This window comes from Poecilia mexicana, unplaced genomic scaffold (assembly GCF_051168715.1).
Source record: "Poecilia mexicana isolate PSO_F unplaced genomic scaffold, ASM5116871v1 scaffold_8, whole genome shotgun sequence".
Taxonomy (NCBI): domain Eukaryota; kingdom Metazoa; phylum Chordata; class Actinopteri; order Cyprinodontiformes; family Poeciliidae; genus Poecilia; species Poecilia mexicana.
In genome coordinates, this window is record NW_028263377.1 from 8,763,886 (window position 1) to 8,783,294 (window position 19,409).

General features: G+C 45.5%; 1 protein-coding gene across 2 annotated transcripts in view; it reads left to right on the forward strand.

The window, feature by feature from the left end:
- The window catches only part of ep300b (EP300 lysine acetyltransferase b), a 30,914-nt gene extending 12,132 nt beyond the window's left edge, over positions 1-18,782 (forward strand). Inside the window, exons 11-30 of one of the 2 annotated variants that reach the window (XM_088008183.1) lie at positions 871-948; positions 1,110-1,195; positions 1,310-1,462; positions 2,131-2,646; positions 2,731-2,991; positions 3,087-3,279; positions 4,204-4,322; positions 7,024-7,263; positions 7,799-7,887; positions 8,985-9,065; positions 10,648-10,704; positions 10,828-10,905; positions 11,149-11,216; positions 11,332-11,482; positions 12,063-12,323; positions 12,418-12,583; positions 12,866-13,033; positions 13,121-13,282; positions 13,427-13,708; positions 14,615-18,782. In XM_088008183.1, the coding sequence (XP_087864309.1) occupies positions 871-948; positions 1,110-1,195; positions 1,310-1,462; positions 2,131-2,646; positions 2,731-2,991; positions 3,087-3,279; positions 4,204-4,322; positions 7,024-7,263; positions 7,799-7,887; positions 8,985-9,065; positions 10,648-10,704; positions 10,828-10,905; positions 11,149-11,216; positions 11,332-11,482; positions 12,063-12,323; positions 12,418-12,583; positions 12,866-13,033; positions 13,121-13,282; positions 13,427-13,708; positions 14,615-17,611 (6,206 nt within the window). In that variant the 3' untranslated portion in view covers positions 17,612-18,782. The remainder of the gene's footprint in view (positions 1-870; positions 949-1,109; positions 1,196-1,309; positions 1,463-2,130; positions 2,647-2,730; positions 2,992-3,086; positions 3,280-4,203; positions 4,323-7,023; positions 7,264-7,798; positions 7,888-8,984; positions 9,066-10,647; positions 10,705-10,827; positions 10,906-11,148; positions 11,217-11,331; positions 11,483-12,062; positions 12,324-12,417; positions 12,584-12,865; positions 13,034-13,120; positions 13,283-13,426; positions 13,709-14,614) is intronic. The other variant, XM_088008184.1, reaches the window with a different exon arrangement.
- The last annotated feature ends 627 nt before the right edge of the window (positions 18,783-19,409 follow it).

Genomic DNA, 19,409 nt, shown 5'->3' on the forward strand with positions numbered 1-19,409 from the left:
GTAAAAACCTTGAAATAATTTCACACAGAAAAAAAAAAAATCTACTTTTTATGAGAGAAATTTTATTTAATGTGGGGGAAAATGTTGAGGTTCGAAGTGGGTGATTTGGACTTAAAGTTTTATGACGATATATTGTGGTTGTATTGTGATGATAAACACAATCAGAACTACTTATTTTTAGGTTGCGTGTCACAGCATTTATAGCCCCACTAGCACAAATGCTGCTCTTGAAAAAACATTCCTCTTTGCTTCCTTAGGACTCCAGTTACATAAAAAAGTGTGATTTACATCAACTGCATTTTATCATATTTTCAAATTTATTGATATTTGAACAAACGGGAGAAAATAGTAAAGCTAACAATCTCGACAATGGACAATTTCTGAGCGTTTTTAAACAAAATCAACCAGAATTTGTCAAGATAATGAGAAATCAAAATTATCAGAAGAAGTTTTATCACAATAAATGATAAACGGTACAATAAATGTTCACTTTGTCATTTTACAAAGTGAACATTTAATTGTTTTAAACTGGTGGCATAATTATTGTTCCTCCTATTAAAAAATAAAAGCACCCAAAGTTTTAAATTATATTTTGTTTCATGATTAATTTAATCAGACTTTCTCTTCTAAGCATCAATCTATGAATTTATATTCCGTAGGATCGCAAATATACATTTTTTCTTTCCTTGCAGAAAACGTACACACTAAATATGTTGATTTATTTATTTATTTATTTAAGTCAAATTGTTTTTTCAACTGCAGTAAAACACGAATTATTATGTTTTTCAAGAACATCCCTGCCAGAGATGCTTACATGTTTTCTGTTCTGAAGTTAAAAACATTTTTGTGATGGATTTGTCCTCCTGTCAGATGGTCCTCATCCCGACCCGTCCATGATCAGACCTGCTGGTCCAAATCAGATGGTCAACAGGATGCAGAACCCACCAGGTGTGTCTGTTTACCCTGAAAACGTGAATCAGAACTCATAGTAACATCGACTGACTTGGTGTCGTTAAAAGCAAATGGTTTCTACTTATTTTAGGTGAAGATTCTGATCATAACATGATGGCATTTTAATAATGATTCTGATTCCCTTTTGATGCTTTTAGGAATGACTCAGTTTGCTCAGATGGGGATGCAGAATATGGGTCAGAGGTCAACGCCTCCTCTTCCTCACAACCCTCAAATGAACCAGGTTAGCCTGAGTGACTCATGATGTCACACGTCATTTTTGGGGATTGAAACCAAAGCACTTTGTGTTGCTTAAAGGAAATGAAGGATTTGATGCATTGCTTGTTGTTGTTTCCAGATGGGAATGGGAGCAACACGGATGGGTCAGCCCGGCGCCCCACAGCTTCAGACCCAGTACCTTCCTCCAGGCCAGTTTCCTGGCTCCAGTCCCGGTCTCGGTTCTGGTCCTGTTGGGATGAACCAGCCTGGAGTGCAGGCTGCGGTGCCTTCTGTAAGAGTCACAGCTTGGAGTTCATCTCCTAAACTTCTAAAGAGATCTGCAGTTTTCCTGTTTCACTGACTTCTATTTGGGAAAGTTTTAAAGGAGCAGCATCGTGTAAAATTGAGCTTTACATCATGTTATAATGTTATTCCCTTATCAAATACGTATCTGGAGCATTGAATTGATTCTTTCATGCATGTTTGAGAAATTCTCTAATCTCCATGGCAACCATTCAGCTGTGCAAAACGGCTGGGTGGATCTAGCAACAGGCAGCTCCCTCTCGGAGCTGCAGTTTCCGAGCTTCAGCCTCACAGAGCAGCCCCCTCCACCCACTCAGCTCCTTCAGACTAGCCAGCAGCAATTAGCAAACACCTGGTGGAGCATCTGCTGAGCTCATTATACGAGCTGCTTCTCAGTGAAAAAACACAGTTGAAGGGGAGCGCTGTTATAAACTTCCTGAAGGCAGAGTTTCAGAAAAAGCAGGAGTTTTTAAAGAGGCAGAGGCCCAATTTCAAGGTGTTAAATGTCAAATTTCTTTGAAGTCACATTTGATATATGGAGCATTTCTATAGCCGCTGGAGGTAACATAGTTACTCGATTGTGCTAGAAAATGGCACGAGTACTCAATACTTCCCCTTTAATACAGAAATATCCATTTTGTGCCTGATCCACTTCAGCAGAACCAGATGTCGACGCCTCCATCCATCCCCGCCAGCAGCCCGGCGGCGCAGTCCGCCCCCTCGGTCCCGTGCTCCGGGGGATCTTTTGGTCCCTCCAACAGCAACGGTCCAGGGCCGCTGCCCAACCTCCACCCGCCCTCCACTCAGCCCTCCCCCTTCCCTCACTGCCCGCCCGTCCGGACAAACTCCCCGTCGCCGGCGCGCAGCTTGACGCCCCAGCCGCATCAGACGCCACCTACGCTGCCCCGCTCTCAGACGCCTCAGCCACAGACCCCGAAGACACCGCAAGTGGCCACCCCGCAACACCCCCAACATCATCAGCAGCAGCAGCAGCAACAACAAACGTCGCAAATGTTGCATCCCGCTCCATCAGCTCCAACGGCGAACTCAGAAAAACCCAACCAGTTTCCACAGCAAACGATTGGGGGCGTTGCATCTCCGGAGCCCCCGGCAGCTCAGATTCCCTCGGTCCCGAGCCTGAACGATCACGCGCCGCCGCTGCCGCACACTCCAGTGAGTTCACTCCCGACTTTTCCTGAATAATGTTGAATAGAAAAAGCTGCACTTGTGATCCTTAAACTGATCCCTTCTTCTCAGCCCTCTGCTAAGACTTCCCTGACAGCCGAAGGACAAGTTTCGTCCCCGGCGTCAATTACAAGCAGCTCCGACCACAACTCCCAGCTCGCTCCCGCAGAGGGCCTCTCTCAGAGCCAGGACAACATCAAGGTAAAGGTGGAAAAGGAAGAAGAGGAGGAGGAGGAGGAGGATGATGATGATGCAGGGGGCGACACTGAGGGAAACAGCAAGGGGAAGATGTGCAAGGCTCACTCTGAGGTGAAGAAAGAAGAGAAACCAGAGGTAAGATTGTCCAAGCTCATCTCTGTGCATAATAAATGTTTGACATCAATGAGGGGAAAACATTCCTGCGCTAATACTCCTAAACATCCCCGCAGATTGAGGACGAGAAGCCGCCAGGAGATGCGTGTAAAGCTGAGCCCATGGACACGTCGACGTCTTCTGGGTCGGTGGTGGCATCGAGTGGAGACAAGAAGCTGGAGGTGAAGAAGGAGCCCAAAGAGGAAGAGCAGGGATCAGGGTCACCAGCCACCAACAGCTCCTCAGCCAGCAGTCAGAGCAAGAAGAAAAGTAAGAGCAATGTCAAAGCGATGAGCGTTTAGAAAACACTAACTAGACTTTTTGAAGTTTTGCTCATCCAGTTCCAAGTCTAAAAGTTTAAACGGTTTATCGTAACGCCTCAATAAGGTTTGAGCAGGGCAGATTGTTGGCTCAGCTAATGTTAAAGTCCAAACTTTAAAGGTTTATATCTTCTTCTGCTAACTAGCTGCTAACGAATCCTTGCTAGCTATCTTTTTTTTTTTTTGCGTCTGCCTTGGGTTAGTTGGGTGACATTTGTCTTCGCCACTGGCTCACTTCTGTTGATATGTGCATTCTGGGTAAAAAAAATAAAATAAAATAAAGCTTAGCACTACTATATAAAATATCCAGTTTTCCTTTGTACATGTCTGTCATGGTACAGGCCTTAAATTTAATTCATGGAGGTCTTAAAAAGTCTTAAATTTCGAGTTGAGTGTAGAAACACTCAGGTAGTGAGGAGATTTTCAGTTATCGTTCATCTTATCGTTTCACACTAAGCCCATCTGAGTTTTTGTTTCAGAGACTTTAATAAGTCAGATTACTATGACTATCTTAGGTACTCTGAAGCATTTTTTAATGTACATTCTGAATTTTATCACATTTATTCCAAAGACATTATTACAGGTACCAACAGTTGTTTTCTAAAGTGGGATTCCCCCCCAACAGAATAAATCTGCTTAATAGGATGGAGGAATTTAAAAATGGACTTAATTATTATTATTATTTTTTTTTAAACACATATTTACATTGTAGCCCTGGTTCAGTATTTTCTATTCTGTACATATTGAGGGTGTAAATAAAAGACTCAGTTTGTATTTTCCCTACCAGTCGACCCTGCAGCTCTTTGACCAGCAGAGATCTCGGTTCAGGCGGTTCTGATATCCATCTTGTTTCTCCCCACACCTTCCCCTCCAGTCTTTAAACCGGAGGAGCTGCGCCAGGCCCTGATGCCGACCTTGGAGGCATTATACCGCCAGGACCCTGAGTCCCTTCCCTTCCGCCAGCCGGTGGACCCCCCGTTACTGGGAATACCCGTACGTATTCGAACTAGTAACAAAACTAACCTGGTAAGGGACTGCACTGGCTGCCATTTTGCTTCAACTCCATCCAAGCATACCCCTTTTTTTTTTTTTTTTGTTGGTGTCTTTTTTTTTTTTTTTTGTGGGTACATTTTTTCCCTCTCTCACAGTTACTATAGTTTTTACAATCATTGTTTTTTTTAGTCTTTTTGCTGCTGGTTTTTGTTTTGCTTTTATTTTAATTGCATGCTGAAAGCGTAGAAAATGATATTTTGGCTTGTGTGTGTTTGTTGTGTTAAGCTTGTAAATCAAAGCAGTGGCTCTTATGAACAATTATTACATTACAAGAACATTACAGTTTTGCCTTCCATTGATTCTAAAAAGCCTTTATTAGTGGATCGCTGCACACTTTATTTCAATAAACATAAAGTGGAATTAATTTAAAAAAATGTGCTGTTCATGAGCCTGATGCTTTTATTTATCGACTTCATTTTTTGCACCTTTTTTTTAATTCATTTATTTCATCCTCATAAACCATTGCTAGCTTTCTAACGCATTTCCTCACCAGCAGCAGTTTAACAGTGTTCAGGTTGGAGGCGCTGGGGAGACGGGGGGGGGGGGGATGGGGTGGATGGGGGGGGGCACACAGGCTCTGCTGCCTTCACTGCATCTCAACTGAAGGCGACAGTATTTCACTAAGACTGGAAAGATCTAAAATAGACCAAAGTAGCAGATCAGCAAGACCACATCTCCCACGTCCTCCAAAGTCCAGTGATGCAACTTTTACACCGCCTTGCATTAGTATTCATTTCCTTTGACATTTTTCACATTTTGTAGCATTACAACCGCAAACATCAATGGATTTTGTTGGTAGGGCTTAAATGTGGGAATAAAATATACATGATTTTCAGTTTTATTTGTATTAATACCCTTACATGACCAGAATTTAATCTCAGTGTAATTCAGACCAAGGCGTACAGCAGCAAAGTTTTAGCTTAAGATGTAAAGCAGCATTTTAAGCTTTCCATGTGTATCAAACTAACAACTAATCATTGAGAAGCTTCACAAACGGTACAAGATGACTGACTGCAAGTTTACCCCCAAGTCACGACCATCGACCTACGTTAGGTCAGCCAAGGATATTATAGAACATGTAAATAATAATGTCAAAATTAAATTGGTTGTAGTCTTTAAATTACATATATAATTTGAGAGGAAGTTGGTTTTTTAGCATTAGCTCCTTAATACCATGTTGCTGTAGCGCTTTAGCAGTAGCTTCCACTAAATACCATGTTATTAGGTATTTTACCATGTAAGCATTTACTGGAAGCTAATGCTAAATTGCATTAACTTCCACTAAATACTATGTTGGTATTGCAACTTAGCATTAGCTTCCTGGTATAGCCTTTTAGTATTAGCTTCCACTAAATGCCACGCTCGTATGGCGGTTTAGCATTAGCTTTTGCTAAATACCATGTTGGTGTAGCGTGTTAGCGTTAGCGGAACTAATGTTTATGATCACAACTAACGTTTTAGCTATCTCTGCTCACCACTCTGCAATGTAGTCACTCGGGAGTCGAGTGCAAAGAAACGCATGGTTACGGTTCATGCTTAATTATGAAAACGATGTATCGCTTTCAGTCCACTCGCCAGTCCTGCACCACTGTGTGTTGGTCCATCACATAAAATCCCAATAAAATTCACTGAAGTTTGTGGTTGTACGAATATTGCCGCACAAAATGTTTTGTTTTGAAAATATCTTGAAATATCTCGATTCATTTAGTTTATTTTTCTGCCCAAACAACTGGAGTGTGGCTCTGCAGGCTGTCTTGCTAATATGCATCACTTGTTTGTTTGTGTGAGTGGCTCCATCCAGATACGAGGGTCTTTTCATACCTTGTTGCCATAGTGACACTGAGATGGACCCTGCTCTTTGAAACTCACACCTATTAGTCTTTTTTTTTTTTTTTTCCTTCGTTGTTGGAGCGCCTAAAAAGCCTATTCTTCTGCTCGCCCTCCTCTTCGCTTCTCTGTCGAATGGCGCTGCGTTTTCAGGAGAAGCGAACTGGAAAACGGCTCGGCGAACCCTCCAGCCGCCGACGCGTTTGCTTCACCTCAACACTGTTGTCCTCAGCGCTGTCACCTCATCACCACTCATGCTGCTGGCATTGTGGCTTAAAAGCGTAGATCCGTCCTGCCTGTTGCTCTTTCTTTTCATGGCTTTGCACCCTGGTCAGTTGCTTATCATGGAGGTTTTGTTCAGCCGTGTTTCTAAATCAGTAGCTCGGCGCCAATTGGTAGCGATTTGACCGATGACATGCTTGTAAAATCCACCTGCGTCTTTGGGTAGATTTTACCAGCAGCTTCCGGCTGATGGTGCGGGTAGATTAGAAGTGTTGGGTGCAAAGCAGAGAGCTGGAGGGCAGAAGTTGTCATGTCTCTCTGTTTGCACATGAACCTTCTTCTTTGCAGCGCTCAACAACATTGTCCCCCTGCACCCTCTTCTCTCCCTACTCTGGTCCTGTCGGCCGCCTGCAATGCCTCTCCTCGACGTCGACGACGACGCTGCTCGTCCTCCTCCGTCTCCCAACTTACGAATCAACCGCCTGGCTCCTCTTTCCCCATCTTCTTCCTTTTCCCCCTCCCTTTTTTATTTATTTTATTTTTCCTCAACTCTTCAACCTGACCTCTAACGTGGGCGACCATCCCAATCCAGGACTACTTCGACATCGTCAAGAACCCCATGGACCTCTCGACCATTAAGCGCAAGTTGGACACAGGGCAGTACGAGGAGCCGTGGCAGTACATCGAGGACATCTGGCTGATGTTCAACAACGCCTGGCTGTACAACCGAAAGACGTCGCGGGTCTACAAGTACTGCTCCAAGCTGGCCGAGGTGTTTGAGTCGGAGATCGACCCCGTTATGCAGGAGCTGGGCTACTGCTGTGGGAGGAAGGTAAATCAGATTGGTATTACTTGGTGTGTGGGTTCAGGAAAACAAGGGTTTACCTGGTAGAGTGGAAAGTATGGTGCTCTAAACATGCCGTAATGAGGGGACCGAGATGCTGTGATCTACGTTAAATCTACTGATGATGTTCTTGATGTGGACAGATATTTTATCCCTTCAGCCTCAATGCTCTTATCATATCACCACCTTCGTAAAATAATGGCCAAAGTCATTTTTGTTCCAAAAGTGATTTTGGGGGAAAAAAAATTAAAATAAAAAAAATCACTGTCTTTTTCTTTACAAAAAATGTTTAAAGCCAAACAACAACAACAAAAAAATCACTTTAAGTCGGGCCATTAATTTACACTATGTTCTCAGGCCTGTTTATGAAATATATTTCAGTAACTTTAAACATTGGAAATTTCTGAACTTGAAGCTGATGAGATGGACAGGTGTGATTTTTTTTTTTTTTTTTTTTTGAGGAAAGAATGTCTTTGTGTTCATTTTCTAACATTTCTCTTTGCGTTTTCTTTGTCTTTTACAGTACGAGTTTTCTCCCCAAACTCTTTGCTGCTACGGAAAACAATTATGCACCATCCAACGCGATGCTTCTTATTTTAGTTACCAGAACAGGTAAGACCCTTTTCAGGATAAACCTGCTTTCAGAACATTTATTTTATTTTATTTATTTATTTTTGAGAGAAACAAAAAAAATGAAGCTGCTGGGATCATCTAGTCTGTCGCGTTTTGTTTTCCCACGTTAAATAAATTTCCTGCAGCGAAGCATCAGTCAGTGCAATCACAGAAGAGATTGATTTGTGGCTTCAAATATTTACCGTGGCACCATCACCATCTTCATAGTTCACCGTTTTTTTTGTTTTTTTTAATTTTCATGTCGTTCATAAAGTGGGCTCCCTTCTCCTTTCCGGTAGATTATTAGTGGCTTCGTTGCCGCTGGCTAAAACCGTAACGCCCGAGGGCTCGCGTGTTTTCTGCCCGGGAGCCGGGTGCGTTTGTTTTCTCCACCAGAAGGAAGGGCGTCCGCTTTATGAATGAGCAGAAAGGATGATGGCTCGCTGTTGCTTTATCTTTTTCCTCATTCACCTTTTCATATTTGGAGCCTCGTATCCTCGCTGCTCTGCTGCCCCGCGGCTCCCAGTGCTCTCTCATGTTGCTGTAATGTTGTTGTTGTTGTTGTTGTTGTTTACCACTGGATGTCTGATGCTAATCTTTGCTTTGCCTTGGCTCTCTGTCCTCTGTTGGTTGTTTTTTTTTCCACCTCCCGTTCGCCCCCTTCCCCTCTGTCTCTCCATCTTTGTCTTTGTGTCCAACCTGTAACAACTTATTTTCCGTTTTGTTTTTTTTCTTTATAATTCATTTTGACCTTTCCCCCATCTCCATCCTCTTCCCCCTCCTTCCTGTTTTATTTTTCTTTCTTTTATGCTTGTGATGTCTGCATTGGCCTGCTTTTGGTGTGACCAATCATCCACTCCAAAATTAATGCGCAATCTCAAAACCCGCCCACACAAAAACCGCGCATCATGATTGGCCGCTACCTACCTGGCGACGACCTACCTTGCCCTCCTTGCCTCCACCTGTGTGCGCGCTCCCCCGGCCTGCCCCGCCCTGCCCTGCCCTGATTGGTGGCTGCTTCTTCGCTCCTTCTCTGTGATTGGCTGTGCTGATGACGAACGGTGTAGTTCACCAAAATATGGGCTTCTTGCTGACAGGTACCACTTCTGTGAGAAGTGTTTCAACGAAATCCAAGGCGACAGCGTGTCCCTGGGGGACGACCCCTCCCAGCCTCAGACGTGAGTACCGTCACACTCTTAAACACACAAAACGTAGCGGCTGACCCAGCTGAAACCGACTGACTGCGTCGGCAGATTTGATTACATACGAGTGATAATGGGCCAGAAGTACAGAGCTGTCTGTAGGTTTTTACTGTGTGAGCAGATTTTTCAAAGTCCTACTTAACTCTACTAAAGGAGTCGCAGTCCGTCGTCTTTAATAAATAGAAATGTAGGGAAGCGGCTAACGATCGTTGTAGCAATCGATTATTCTGATGATTAATCGGATATTTTCACATCCTGCAGATTTTTTATTTGGCCACCCAAGCATTTTTACACAATATTAGAAATATATTAAAATATGCAATTAATCAAATCAAATCCTTTTTTTTTTTTTTTTTACATAAAAATTATAATTTAATGCCTACAATGCAATGACATAGCATTCTGATTATTTGTCACAAAATCTTCAGCTAAAAAATATACTGTTCTAATCTGTTCATTATGTTTTTAATTAATAATTTGATGGGGAAAGGTGCTCAATAAGAGTTTTTTTTCTTTCTTTTTTTTTTTTTTTTTTAGAATATATTTACAAAGAATGTTTCATCTTGAATGCAACATGTAAATTTTTTTTGTACAGTTTTGGCTTAAATTTTGCCCATTTAAGCCAAATGACACTTTTTAAGAGTTTTTACACTCCAGTTAAGGATTAACCAATTATTAAATTAGTGGACGATTATTTAAATAATTGATTAATCATGATTTGTTTGATTAATCACAATTAATTTGATTAATCGCTACTAATCCTTTCATTCCTATAACATTTTCAGATTAAAACAAAAGCATTTTGGGGTTTATGAAAAATAGTGATTCTAAATCTGCCACGACATAAAAATAAGACAAATATTGCTGGAAAAATAATGCTTGCGATTTATCAAAGTGGCTACTTCACTACTTTAATCGTTTCTTCTGAAGAGCAGGAATGTTCTGATAGCTTCTGTGAAGCCCGCCGACGTTTCAAAATGCTACGGTTTTAAAAATGGCGGCAGAGAAACGTCCCGAAGGATTTTCTTGGCTGTACGAAGCATAGCTCGGTGTTGCCGCTCCCCAGCTGAACAGACGTGTTTGTCTTTTTGGAAATACTTTGCAAAAACAGAAAACTAGAGTAGCATCAACTAGACTGATTTAAAATAAGGCATCCATGTTTTTAAAACGTTTGGCTCATCTGTTAAGCAGCAGAATGCAGGCTAGCACCGGAGCAGATATCCAAATGAATTGTGTAAATACTCGAATCTGTGGTGTTTATACTCAAGTTGATCATATTTTGAGGATCTCATAAACTAACCCAACATGTTCCAAGACCCAGAAGTCTAAATGCTAAAAGGATAATATAGAGCAGTTCAGCTTCTACTTTTCACTTCATTTGTCTCCTAAAAAATGTGGATTTAAAACCGTTTCTGCTTCTCAAAATTATTTTTTGTGAAATATGCTGGACTAACGTTTATTAGTTTTGTTTTCTGTAATACTCGGGATGTAACTTTTACAGATAATGTTACTCAATCTTCAGAGAATCAAATATATTCCCCTTCTTTTCCCCCCACAGCTCCATCAACAAAGACCAGTTCCAGAAAAAGAAGAACGACACGCTCGACCCTGAGCTGTAAGTGCTCCTCCTCCTCCTCTAGCGTCGTTATTTGACTCTGCGCAGTGTGAACGTCCAGCGGGCCTCCGCTCCGGAGCGTCTCAATGTACATTTCCTGACTCTGGTTTTGTCTCTGCTCAGCCTCGTGGAATGTATCGACTGCGGTCGTAAAATGCACCAGATCTGCGTTCTGCATAATGAAACCATATGGCCGTCAGGGTAAGGAGGCCGTCGTGAACAGCACACACACTCTGTTGCTCAAAGTGTGTCTTGGTTCTTCAGAAGTCCTTTAAAAATAGTAAGGGAGGGGGAAAGGCTTTGAAATATTTATTAAAGAGCAGTGATCCCTTAAAGTTAAACTCCCCTTCCTGTGTGGTCTGTTTGTCACCTAAGCATGGGAGCAGTTTTCCAGTGTCAAGAGCTTATTTATTTATTTATTTATTTATTTATTTTGGTTCGCAGCTTCGTATGCGGCAACTGCCTGAAAAAGGCCAATAAGACGCGAAAGGAGAACAAATATGCAGCCAAAAGTAAGTGAAGCTGTACAAGCAAACGTTCTGCTTTCGTTGCGTACGTCGCCGACACTCTGGACCCTTAGTGAGGGGAGTTTTTATTTTTCCATCTCATTCGTTTGTTTCGTTGCAGGACTTCCTCAGACGAAGCTGGGGAACTACCTGGAGACGCGAGTGAACGACTACCTCAAGCGGCAGAGCCACCCCGAGTCCGGAGAGGTCACCGTCCGGGTGGTCCACGTCTCGGACAAGGTGGTCGAGGTCAAGCCGGGCATGAAGTCCAGGTGAGCGCTCGGCAGGTTTCTTTCTCCGTAAGCTTGGATTATGTGCGAGTTTTTGACAAATAAGCAAGCAAAATGTTTTTTTGTTTTGTTTTGTTTTTTCAAAATTGTTGTATCGGCCCATCCAAAAGTACTTTTCATTTGGATTTTATATTGAAATTACATTTATTTTTTCCCCTCAGTTTGCTTCATCAGTGCTAGAAATTATCCTGTGGTGTGACATGAAAGCTGTTTTGTTTTAAATTAAAATGTTTTACATTAACATTTTATCATAACTCCCTTTATACGTATCTGTTTTTATAACAGTGTGGTACAATTTGATAATGTTTTCTAATTAATCATACAAAGAACACCTAATCGTACAAGATATTTCATATTATGTCAATAAGACCCTCGCTGATGATAATTTCCTTGATAGTTCTCTTGAAATTTACCTCATTTTATACTAACAAAGGTGTTTATTTGTCAAAATTATGAACGTCACACCAAGTGATGTATGTCGCGCTATATGACCAACGGCAGCCATATATACATTTCAAGTTATTTTGATCTTTTCTTGACTTTCCCGGCCGTTTTCTTCCAGGTTTGTGGACAACGGCGAGATGGCCGAGTCGTTCCCTTACAGGATGAAGGCCCTGTTCGCCTTTGAGGACATTGACGGAGCTGACGTGTGTTTCTTCGGCATGCACGTCCAAGAGTACGGCTCCGACTGCCCACCGCCCAACCAGAGACGGGTGTACATCTCGTACCTGGACAGCGTGCACTTTTTTAAACCGCGACACCTGAGGACCGCCGTCTACCACGAGATCCTGCTGGGCTACCTGGAGTACGTCAAGAGACTCGGGTAAGACGGCAAAGGGCGCTTGGGAAAAACGTAAAAGGTAAAAGGCGGGTTTTGATATGCGGAGATTAAACTCAAAACTGTTTTGCGATCTCAGGTATACGACGGGACACATTTGGGCGTGTCCTCCCAGCGAGGGAGACGACTACATCTTCCACTGTCACCCGCCGGACCAGAAGATCCCGAAGCCCAAGCGGCTGCAGGAGTGGTACAAGAAGATGCTGGACAAGGCTGTCGCTGAGCGAATCGTCCACGACTATAAGGTGACGCCTTCGATCGGGAATATAGCTCCGCTTTGTTTTCAGGGTAGTTTTTAAAGAAACCAAACTTGGTAAAAGTTTTTAATTTTTGACGTTTTGTCACGTCACAACATCAAAAGTCACAAATCTGAATAAGCCTCTGACTGAAGATTGTTGCTGTGTGTCTTGTGGCTGTCATAACATGCTAACATCAATTTAGTGGAGATGACTGCTGATCCACCTCGTTTGCTTTTGCTGCTCCTTTTTCATTCCATCTGTTTTTTTTTTTTATTTGGGAACTTTTAGGACATTTTCAAGCAGGCGACAGAAGACCGCCTGACGAGTGCCAAGGAGCTGCCGTACTTCGAGGGCGACTTCTGGCCCAACGTGCTGGAGGAGAGCATCAAGGAGCTGGAGCAGGAGGAGGAGGAGAGGAAGAGGGAGGAGAGCAGCACCTCCAACGAGAGCACCGACGTGAGTCAGAACAAGAATCCGCTGCGGTCTCGTCTCCCTGCCGCCTCGGGACGGCTATTGACTCCGTCTTCGTTTAAACGTCCACAGGCCACAAAAGGAGACAGCAAGAACGCCAAAAAGAAGAACAATAAAAAGGCGAACAAGAACAAGAGCAGCCTGAGCCGAGCCAACAAGAAGAAGCCGGGGATGCCCAGCGTTTCCAATGACCTTTCCCAGAAACTCTACGCCACCATGGAGAAACACAAAGAGGTATGTCTTTTTTTTTTTTTTTTTTTCTTTTTTAATCACACCCATAAACTTTAGTGTGTTCTATATAAAAGTTTGAAACGTTGAAAAAAGTAAGGCCGTTTTCAGGAAATGTTCCCTCAAGCGTTCTCTGTTTCATTTTGGCAGGTTTTCTTCGTCATCCGCCTGATCGCCGGCCCCACCGCCAACTCACTGCCCCCCATCACCGACCCCGACCCCCTCATGGCCTGCGACCTGATGGACGGCCGCGACGCCTTCCTGACCCTGGCCCGCGACAAGCACTTGGAGTTCAGTTCCCTGAGGAGGTCCTTGTGGAGCTCCATGTGCATGCTGGTGGAGCTCCACAACCAGAGCCAGGACCGCTTCGTCTACACCTGCAACGAGTGCAAACATCACGTGGAGACCCGCTTCCACTGCACCGTTTGTGAGGTAAGAATGCCCACGTTTCCACCAGGAAACTACAAAATATACACAGGATGTGTCTAAAATTAAGGTCTTAAAATGACTTAAATTAGTTTAAAAGAGTTAAGTTGGCCTTAAATACATTAATCACAAGTCTTAAGTTGTGTGATGATATATTATTTAATCTCGTATATTCTATGTAGTCTATTTTTCTTGTTTAACTTTTCTGTCAGGCAAACGCTTGAGTCACTTTTTCATTGCTTTCTGTGACTCTACTAATGGTAAATAGCTGCTAATATACCATTGCTAGCTGGCAAAAAATTCATTAGCTACATAGCTAATATATAGCTTTATTATATATAAGGTATATAGACATAGTAGCAGGAAACATTGGTTTATTTCCTTCAGTAGAAAGGAAACAAACTTTTCTAGCTAGCTTGCTTTTTTTGTGTTTGTTATGGTTTAAGAGCAATTTTATTGCTAGTTGGCTGGACGACATTTGTCTTCGCCATGGGATCATTTTTATTTCCAACTCATACAATGCTGCATTCATTCTGTACAAAAGAGCCTGTCACTGAAGGGGTTAAGGCTGTTTCTTTAGTACATTTCTGTTTTGAAACGGGTCTTAAATTTAAATTATAATGGTCTTAAAAAGTCTTTAGTTTGAGTTGGTGAAACCTGCACAAACCCTGTAAATTCATTTAGCTAAATTAAGGCCTTAAATGTGTTGGCCTAGCATATGTTAATCACAGGTCTTAAATTTGATCATGAAAAAACCATTTAATCTTGTTTTTCTCACAAGACTTTTCAATCAGGCAAAAACTGAGTCACACACAGACGTCTTCGTTACCTTCTGAGAGTCTTTTGAGGCAAACAACATGTTATAATAATATCTACTTTATAAATTTTTTTTAAAACTTTTTTTTCCTTCAGGATTATGACTTGTGCATCACCTGCTACAACACTAAAGGCCACAATCACAAGATGGACAAACTGGGGCTCGGCCTGGACGACGACAGCAACAACCAGGCGGCGGCGGCCACTCAGAGTCCGGGCGACTCCCGCCGCCTCAGCATCCAGCGCTGCATCCAGTCACTGGTCCACGCGTGCCAGTGCCGCAACGCCAACTGCTCCCTCCCGTCCTGTCAGAAGATGAAGCGTGTCGTGCAGCACACCAAAGGCTGCAAGCGCAAGACCAACGGCGGCTGCCCCATCTGCAAGCAGCTGATCGCGCTGTGCTGCTACCACGCCAAGCACTGCCAGGAGAACAAATGCCCCGTCCCGTTCTGCCTGAACATCAAGCAGAAGCTCCGGCAGCAGCAGCTGCAGCACCGGCTGCAGCAGGCACAGATGTTGAGGAGGAGGATGGCCACCATGCAGCGGGTGGGCCAGCCTGCGGGGGCGCCGCCCGGGGGACCCATGGTGGGGCTGCCGTCGCCGGGAGCCAACAGCGCCACGGCGCCCAGTACGCCCACGTCGGTCGGCACCCAGCCGCCGACTCCCCACACCCCGACTCAGAACATGCCCCCTGTCCCGGCGCAGGGCATGGGTCCTGGAAACGGGATGCAGCAGCAGCAAGGAGCGATGCCAACCCAACATCCGCTGAACCAGTTCCAGCAGATGAGCGGCGGAGCGGCTGCAGCAGGAGGGATGATGAACTCTCCCCAGCAGCACCAGCAGCAGCAGATGCTTACTCAGATGGCGCAGCAAGGCGTCCCGGGGGGCAACCCCCACCCGCCGTATGCCGCCAGACCGCCAGGCTCCTCGCCCATCCACCAATCCCAGGGGAAACCATTGATGGGCTCATCGACGCCGCCTCAGCAACCCGGTGGGGGTGTGATGCCTGGCAACGCGGCGGGGCAGCAGCCTCCTGGCCAGCCGCCCCCGTCGGGACCCCCACCTGCAGCCGTGGAGATAGCCCTGAAGATCCAGCAGGTGGCCGACGCCCAAAGGAGGCTAGGCCTGCAGAGGCAAGCGGCGGCGGCAGCAGCGGCGACGGGCATGATGCCGTCTCACCCGCACCACCAGCCGGGTCAGCCGCCGCAGATGGCTATGGGGCACGGCGGCCCCGTGGGGATGGTCGGACCGCAGGGGATGCAGCCACAAAACCAAACGGCTGTAAGAGCCCACATGGATCAGCAGCAGGGTGCGATGCAGGGGATGATGGCCACTGGCGGGCACATGCAGCAGCAACCCCCGCCGCAGGGTAACCTGCCACCACAGAGGATGGGCGCGCCGCTGCAGAACCCGCAGCAGCCGCAGCAGCAGTGGACCGGACCAGGGATTCCACCGCAGCAAAGGCAGGCGATGATGAACCAGATGAGCCATCAAGCCATGATGGCAGCGCAGCAGCAGCAGCAGCAGCAGCAGCAGCAGCAACAACAACAGCAGCAGCAGCAGCAGCAGCAGCAGCAGCCGTCACATCAAACAGCTCAGGGGCATGCTGCCATGATGAACTTAGTGCAGCAGCAGCAAGGGTCCGCTGGGGGGAACATCCCCCAAGCGGCTCTACAGGAGCTCCTCCGCACCCTGCGCTCCCCCAGCTCTCCGTTGCAGCAGCAGCAGGTCCTCAACATCCTGCGCTCCAACCCGCAGCTCATGGCTGCTTTCATCAAGCAACGAGCCTCAAAATACAAGGGTGGCCCCGGCGGAGCGGACGGCGTCCCAGGAGGGGGTCCAGGCCCCACCGGGGGGCCGGTTGGACACCCCATACCTGGAGTCAATCCACAGGTGAACATGAACGCTGCGAGCGGCAGCCAGCCAGGGATGCACATGGGCGGTCAGGGAGGAGCCAACATCAGCATGGCTTCCATGTCTCAGCTGCAGCAGGTGCAGCAGCAGCTGCAGCAGCAGCAGTTGCAGCATCAGCAGCAACAGCTGCAGCAACAGCAGCAACAGAGGCCAATGCTGAGCAGTTTGCAGCAGCAGCAAGGGGTGGGGCGAGGTATGCAAGGTCAGGGGTCGCAGATGGGAAACATCAACAATCTCCAGGTGCGAGAGTTGCTTATGAGGCGGCAGCAGCTGCAGCAGATGCAACAGCAGCAGCAACAGATGCAACAGCAGCAACAGATGCAACAGCAGCAGCAACAGATGGGGATGAATCACGGTCAGTTCCAGCAGCCGCAGCCCCCCCAGGGGCAGGCATTCATGGGGCAGGGGCCCCCCGGAGGCCCCCAGGGGCAGCAGGCACAGGGATACCCAGGGTCTGCCCAGCAGCAGGTCACGGTCGCCCTGCAGCAGAGGCTGCAGCTCCAGCTGCAGCAGCAGCAGCAGAACAGCATGGCTGCCCTCCAAAGCGGCGACGCGGGTCCAGGAGGCGGAGGCGTTGCTCAGCAACCGCCTCAAGGCCCGCAGCCTCCCCAGGGCGGGCCCACCCCTCCCTCTTCCCAGACGCTTTTCCAACAAACTCTGCCGCAGAGGCTGCTGCAGCAGCAGCAGCAGCAGCAGCAGCACCTCGGCCCCGGCAGCTCGCCTGCCCAACACAGCAACCCCATGAGCCCCCAGCAGCCACTGCCGCCGCAGCAGATGGCGGCGTCGCCGCACCCCCACCTGCAGGGCCAGGCGCTGCCGACGTCGCTCGCCAACCAGGTGCGCTCGCCGCAGCCCTCGCCACGTCCGCAGTCCCAGCCGCCTCACTCCAGCCCGTCTCCGCGCATGCAGCCTCAGCCGTCGCCGCATCACATCTCGCCGCAGGTGCAGACGGGCTCGCCGCACCCGGGCCACCTGAACCAGCACCACCCCGGGATGGTGGTTCCCCCGCCGCAGCCGCAGCAAAGCCAGCAGCAAAACGCCATGGAGCAGTTTGGCTCCGACCAGAGCGCCATGCTCTCCCAGCTGAGTGGCATGGCCGGTCTGCACGGGCCGGCTGGCGCCGGCGGTCCCGACCCGATGGGCCAGAACATGAACCACAACTCCTTAGACCACATGTAGAGAGGCTCAGCGAATCTCTGCTCAAACTGCACTCACCAAGGACAGTATTATTATTCCTTAGCCTTTTTTTTTTAATTTTTTTTTTACTATTATTAAAAAGTTATTTAAAATGTTTTCAATAAAGATGCATTGAACTGAACTTCCTATGGGAGATGAACAATAAATGGAGCAGTTGTTAAATGAGTTAGAATGAATTGTAACTTATTGCTGTTAATATATATTTTTGCCAACTTGAGGACAAAGGTGGGAATATGGGGGCGATTCCCTTGTAAACAAAAGTACTTGCCTTTTTTTTTAAAATATGTTTTTACAATTTTAAAAGGAGGGTCAAGGATTAAAGAAGAAATTATTTTAATGCAACTATTTTGTTTAGTTTTGCGTCATTCAGTCTGTTTTTGTTTTTTTTTTTTGTTTTTTGCAGAGTGATGCAACATATCTGTAAATTCACACACAAAGCATTTTTCTTTTTGTATCGTTTGGGCTTGTTTTATTTATTCAGTTTCATCAGAGGTGGGCTGCGGACGTCCTGAGACCGCTTCAGTCTATTTTTTTTTGCCGTCGATGTCAGTAGTCTCTTATTTCGCTTTAGCTGTCCAGGTGGAAACGACGTCATCAAGCGTCCGGGTCCGAGATGTCACGCTGGAAGAGACATTTTTTCTTTTAATATTTTTATTTTCCTCGCAGACGTGCAAAGCCCTCTCCCTCGAATGTGTGCCCACTCCTTCCTTTTAAAGACTTCAGATGGAGCTGCGGAGGCTTGGGGAGGGGGGGATGCATACCTTTGTGCCTGTAACGTTTTACATATGTGGGCTGGGATGTATACAAATGGGAAGGGTGGCTTCTTCTTGTTTTTTTTTTTTTTTTTTTTTTAGGATTCTACTGTTAAGTAAACAGAGGATGACGATGATCCAAATGAACTGTGTTGCACAGAAACGAGGCGAAAGCCGGCAGTCGGTTAGTCTCTTTCTTCCTCTTCCCCTTTGCTGCTTCCTTTGGACTTTTTAAATCCTCCTCTGGTGGAGGACAGGCTCCCTCCTTATAAACCGTATCCTCTTTATCTTTCTGCTCAGAACTTTGGGAGTTAATTTAATATTTTTTACTGTACAAAGGAAACAAACTGTGGACTCAAATACTGTTTTTTTTTTTTATAATAAAATGAAAATTAGCAATACAGTTCTGTCCTGCATGTTTATTATTAGCCCCAGGTATCTAAATCTTAGATGTTAACATATGCTCATATTCACGGCTAAGTTATTTGCTAATTTGGCGTTTTTAGCAGTGAAATATTTCAACATATAATGGAATGTGATTTTTATATAATATATATTATTTTAAATCAAAATGTTTATGTCTGGGGAGTCCAAAGTGTGGCCCATGGTCCACTTACGGTCCTCAATGTGATTTTGTTCGGCCCATTACCACATGTCACGAATTGTAAAAATTTGGTCAACAAAATAGAGAAAACACAATAAATTTTGACATATCTTTTTCTTTCAATAAGACAACAGTTAAAGCTCTTTTTATTATTTGGATCTTTAAATCTTTAAGCCCTGAACGGAGTGACAACGGTCCAGAAAAATTTGCAGTACCGTAATTCCGCCACACTTTGCACAATGTGAAAAATTTCAACAGTTTCTGAAAGCAGAGACGTTCGGCTTTCTTGCCGATATCGGATTATTATGGTAATTTCACCGTAATAAGTAGGAGGAAGTGAAATTAATCTGAGGGGCGCTCTTTTAATAGACAGTAAATTGCAAAAATAACTTAATAGATATTGAAAGTTCCAGTTCTTATGGAT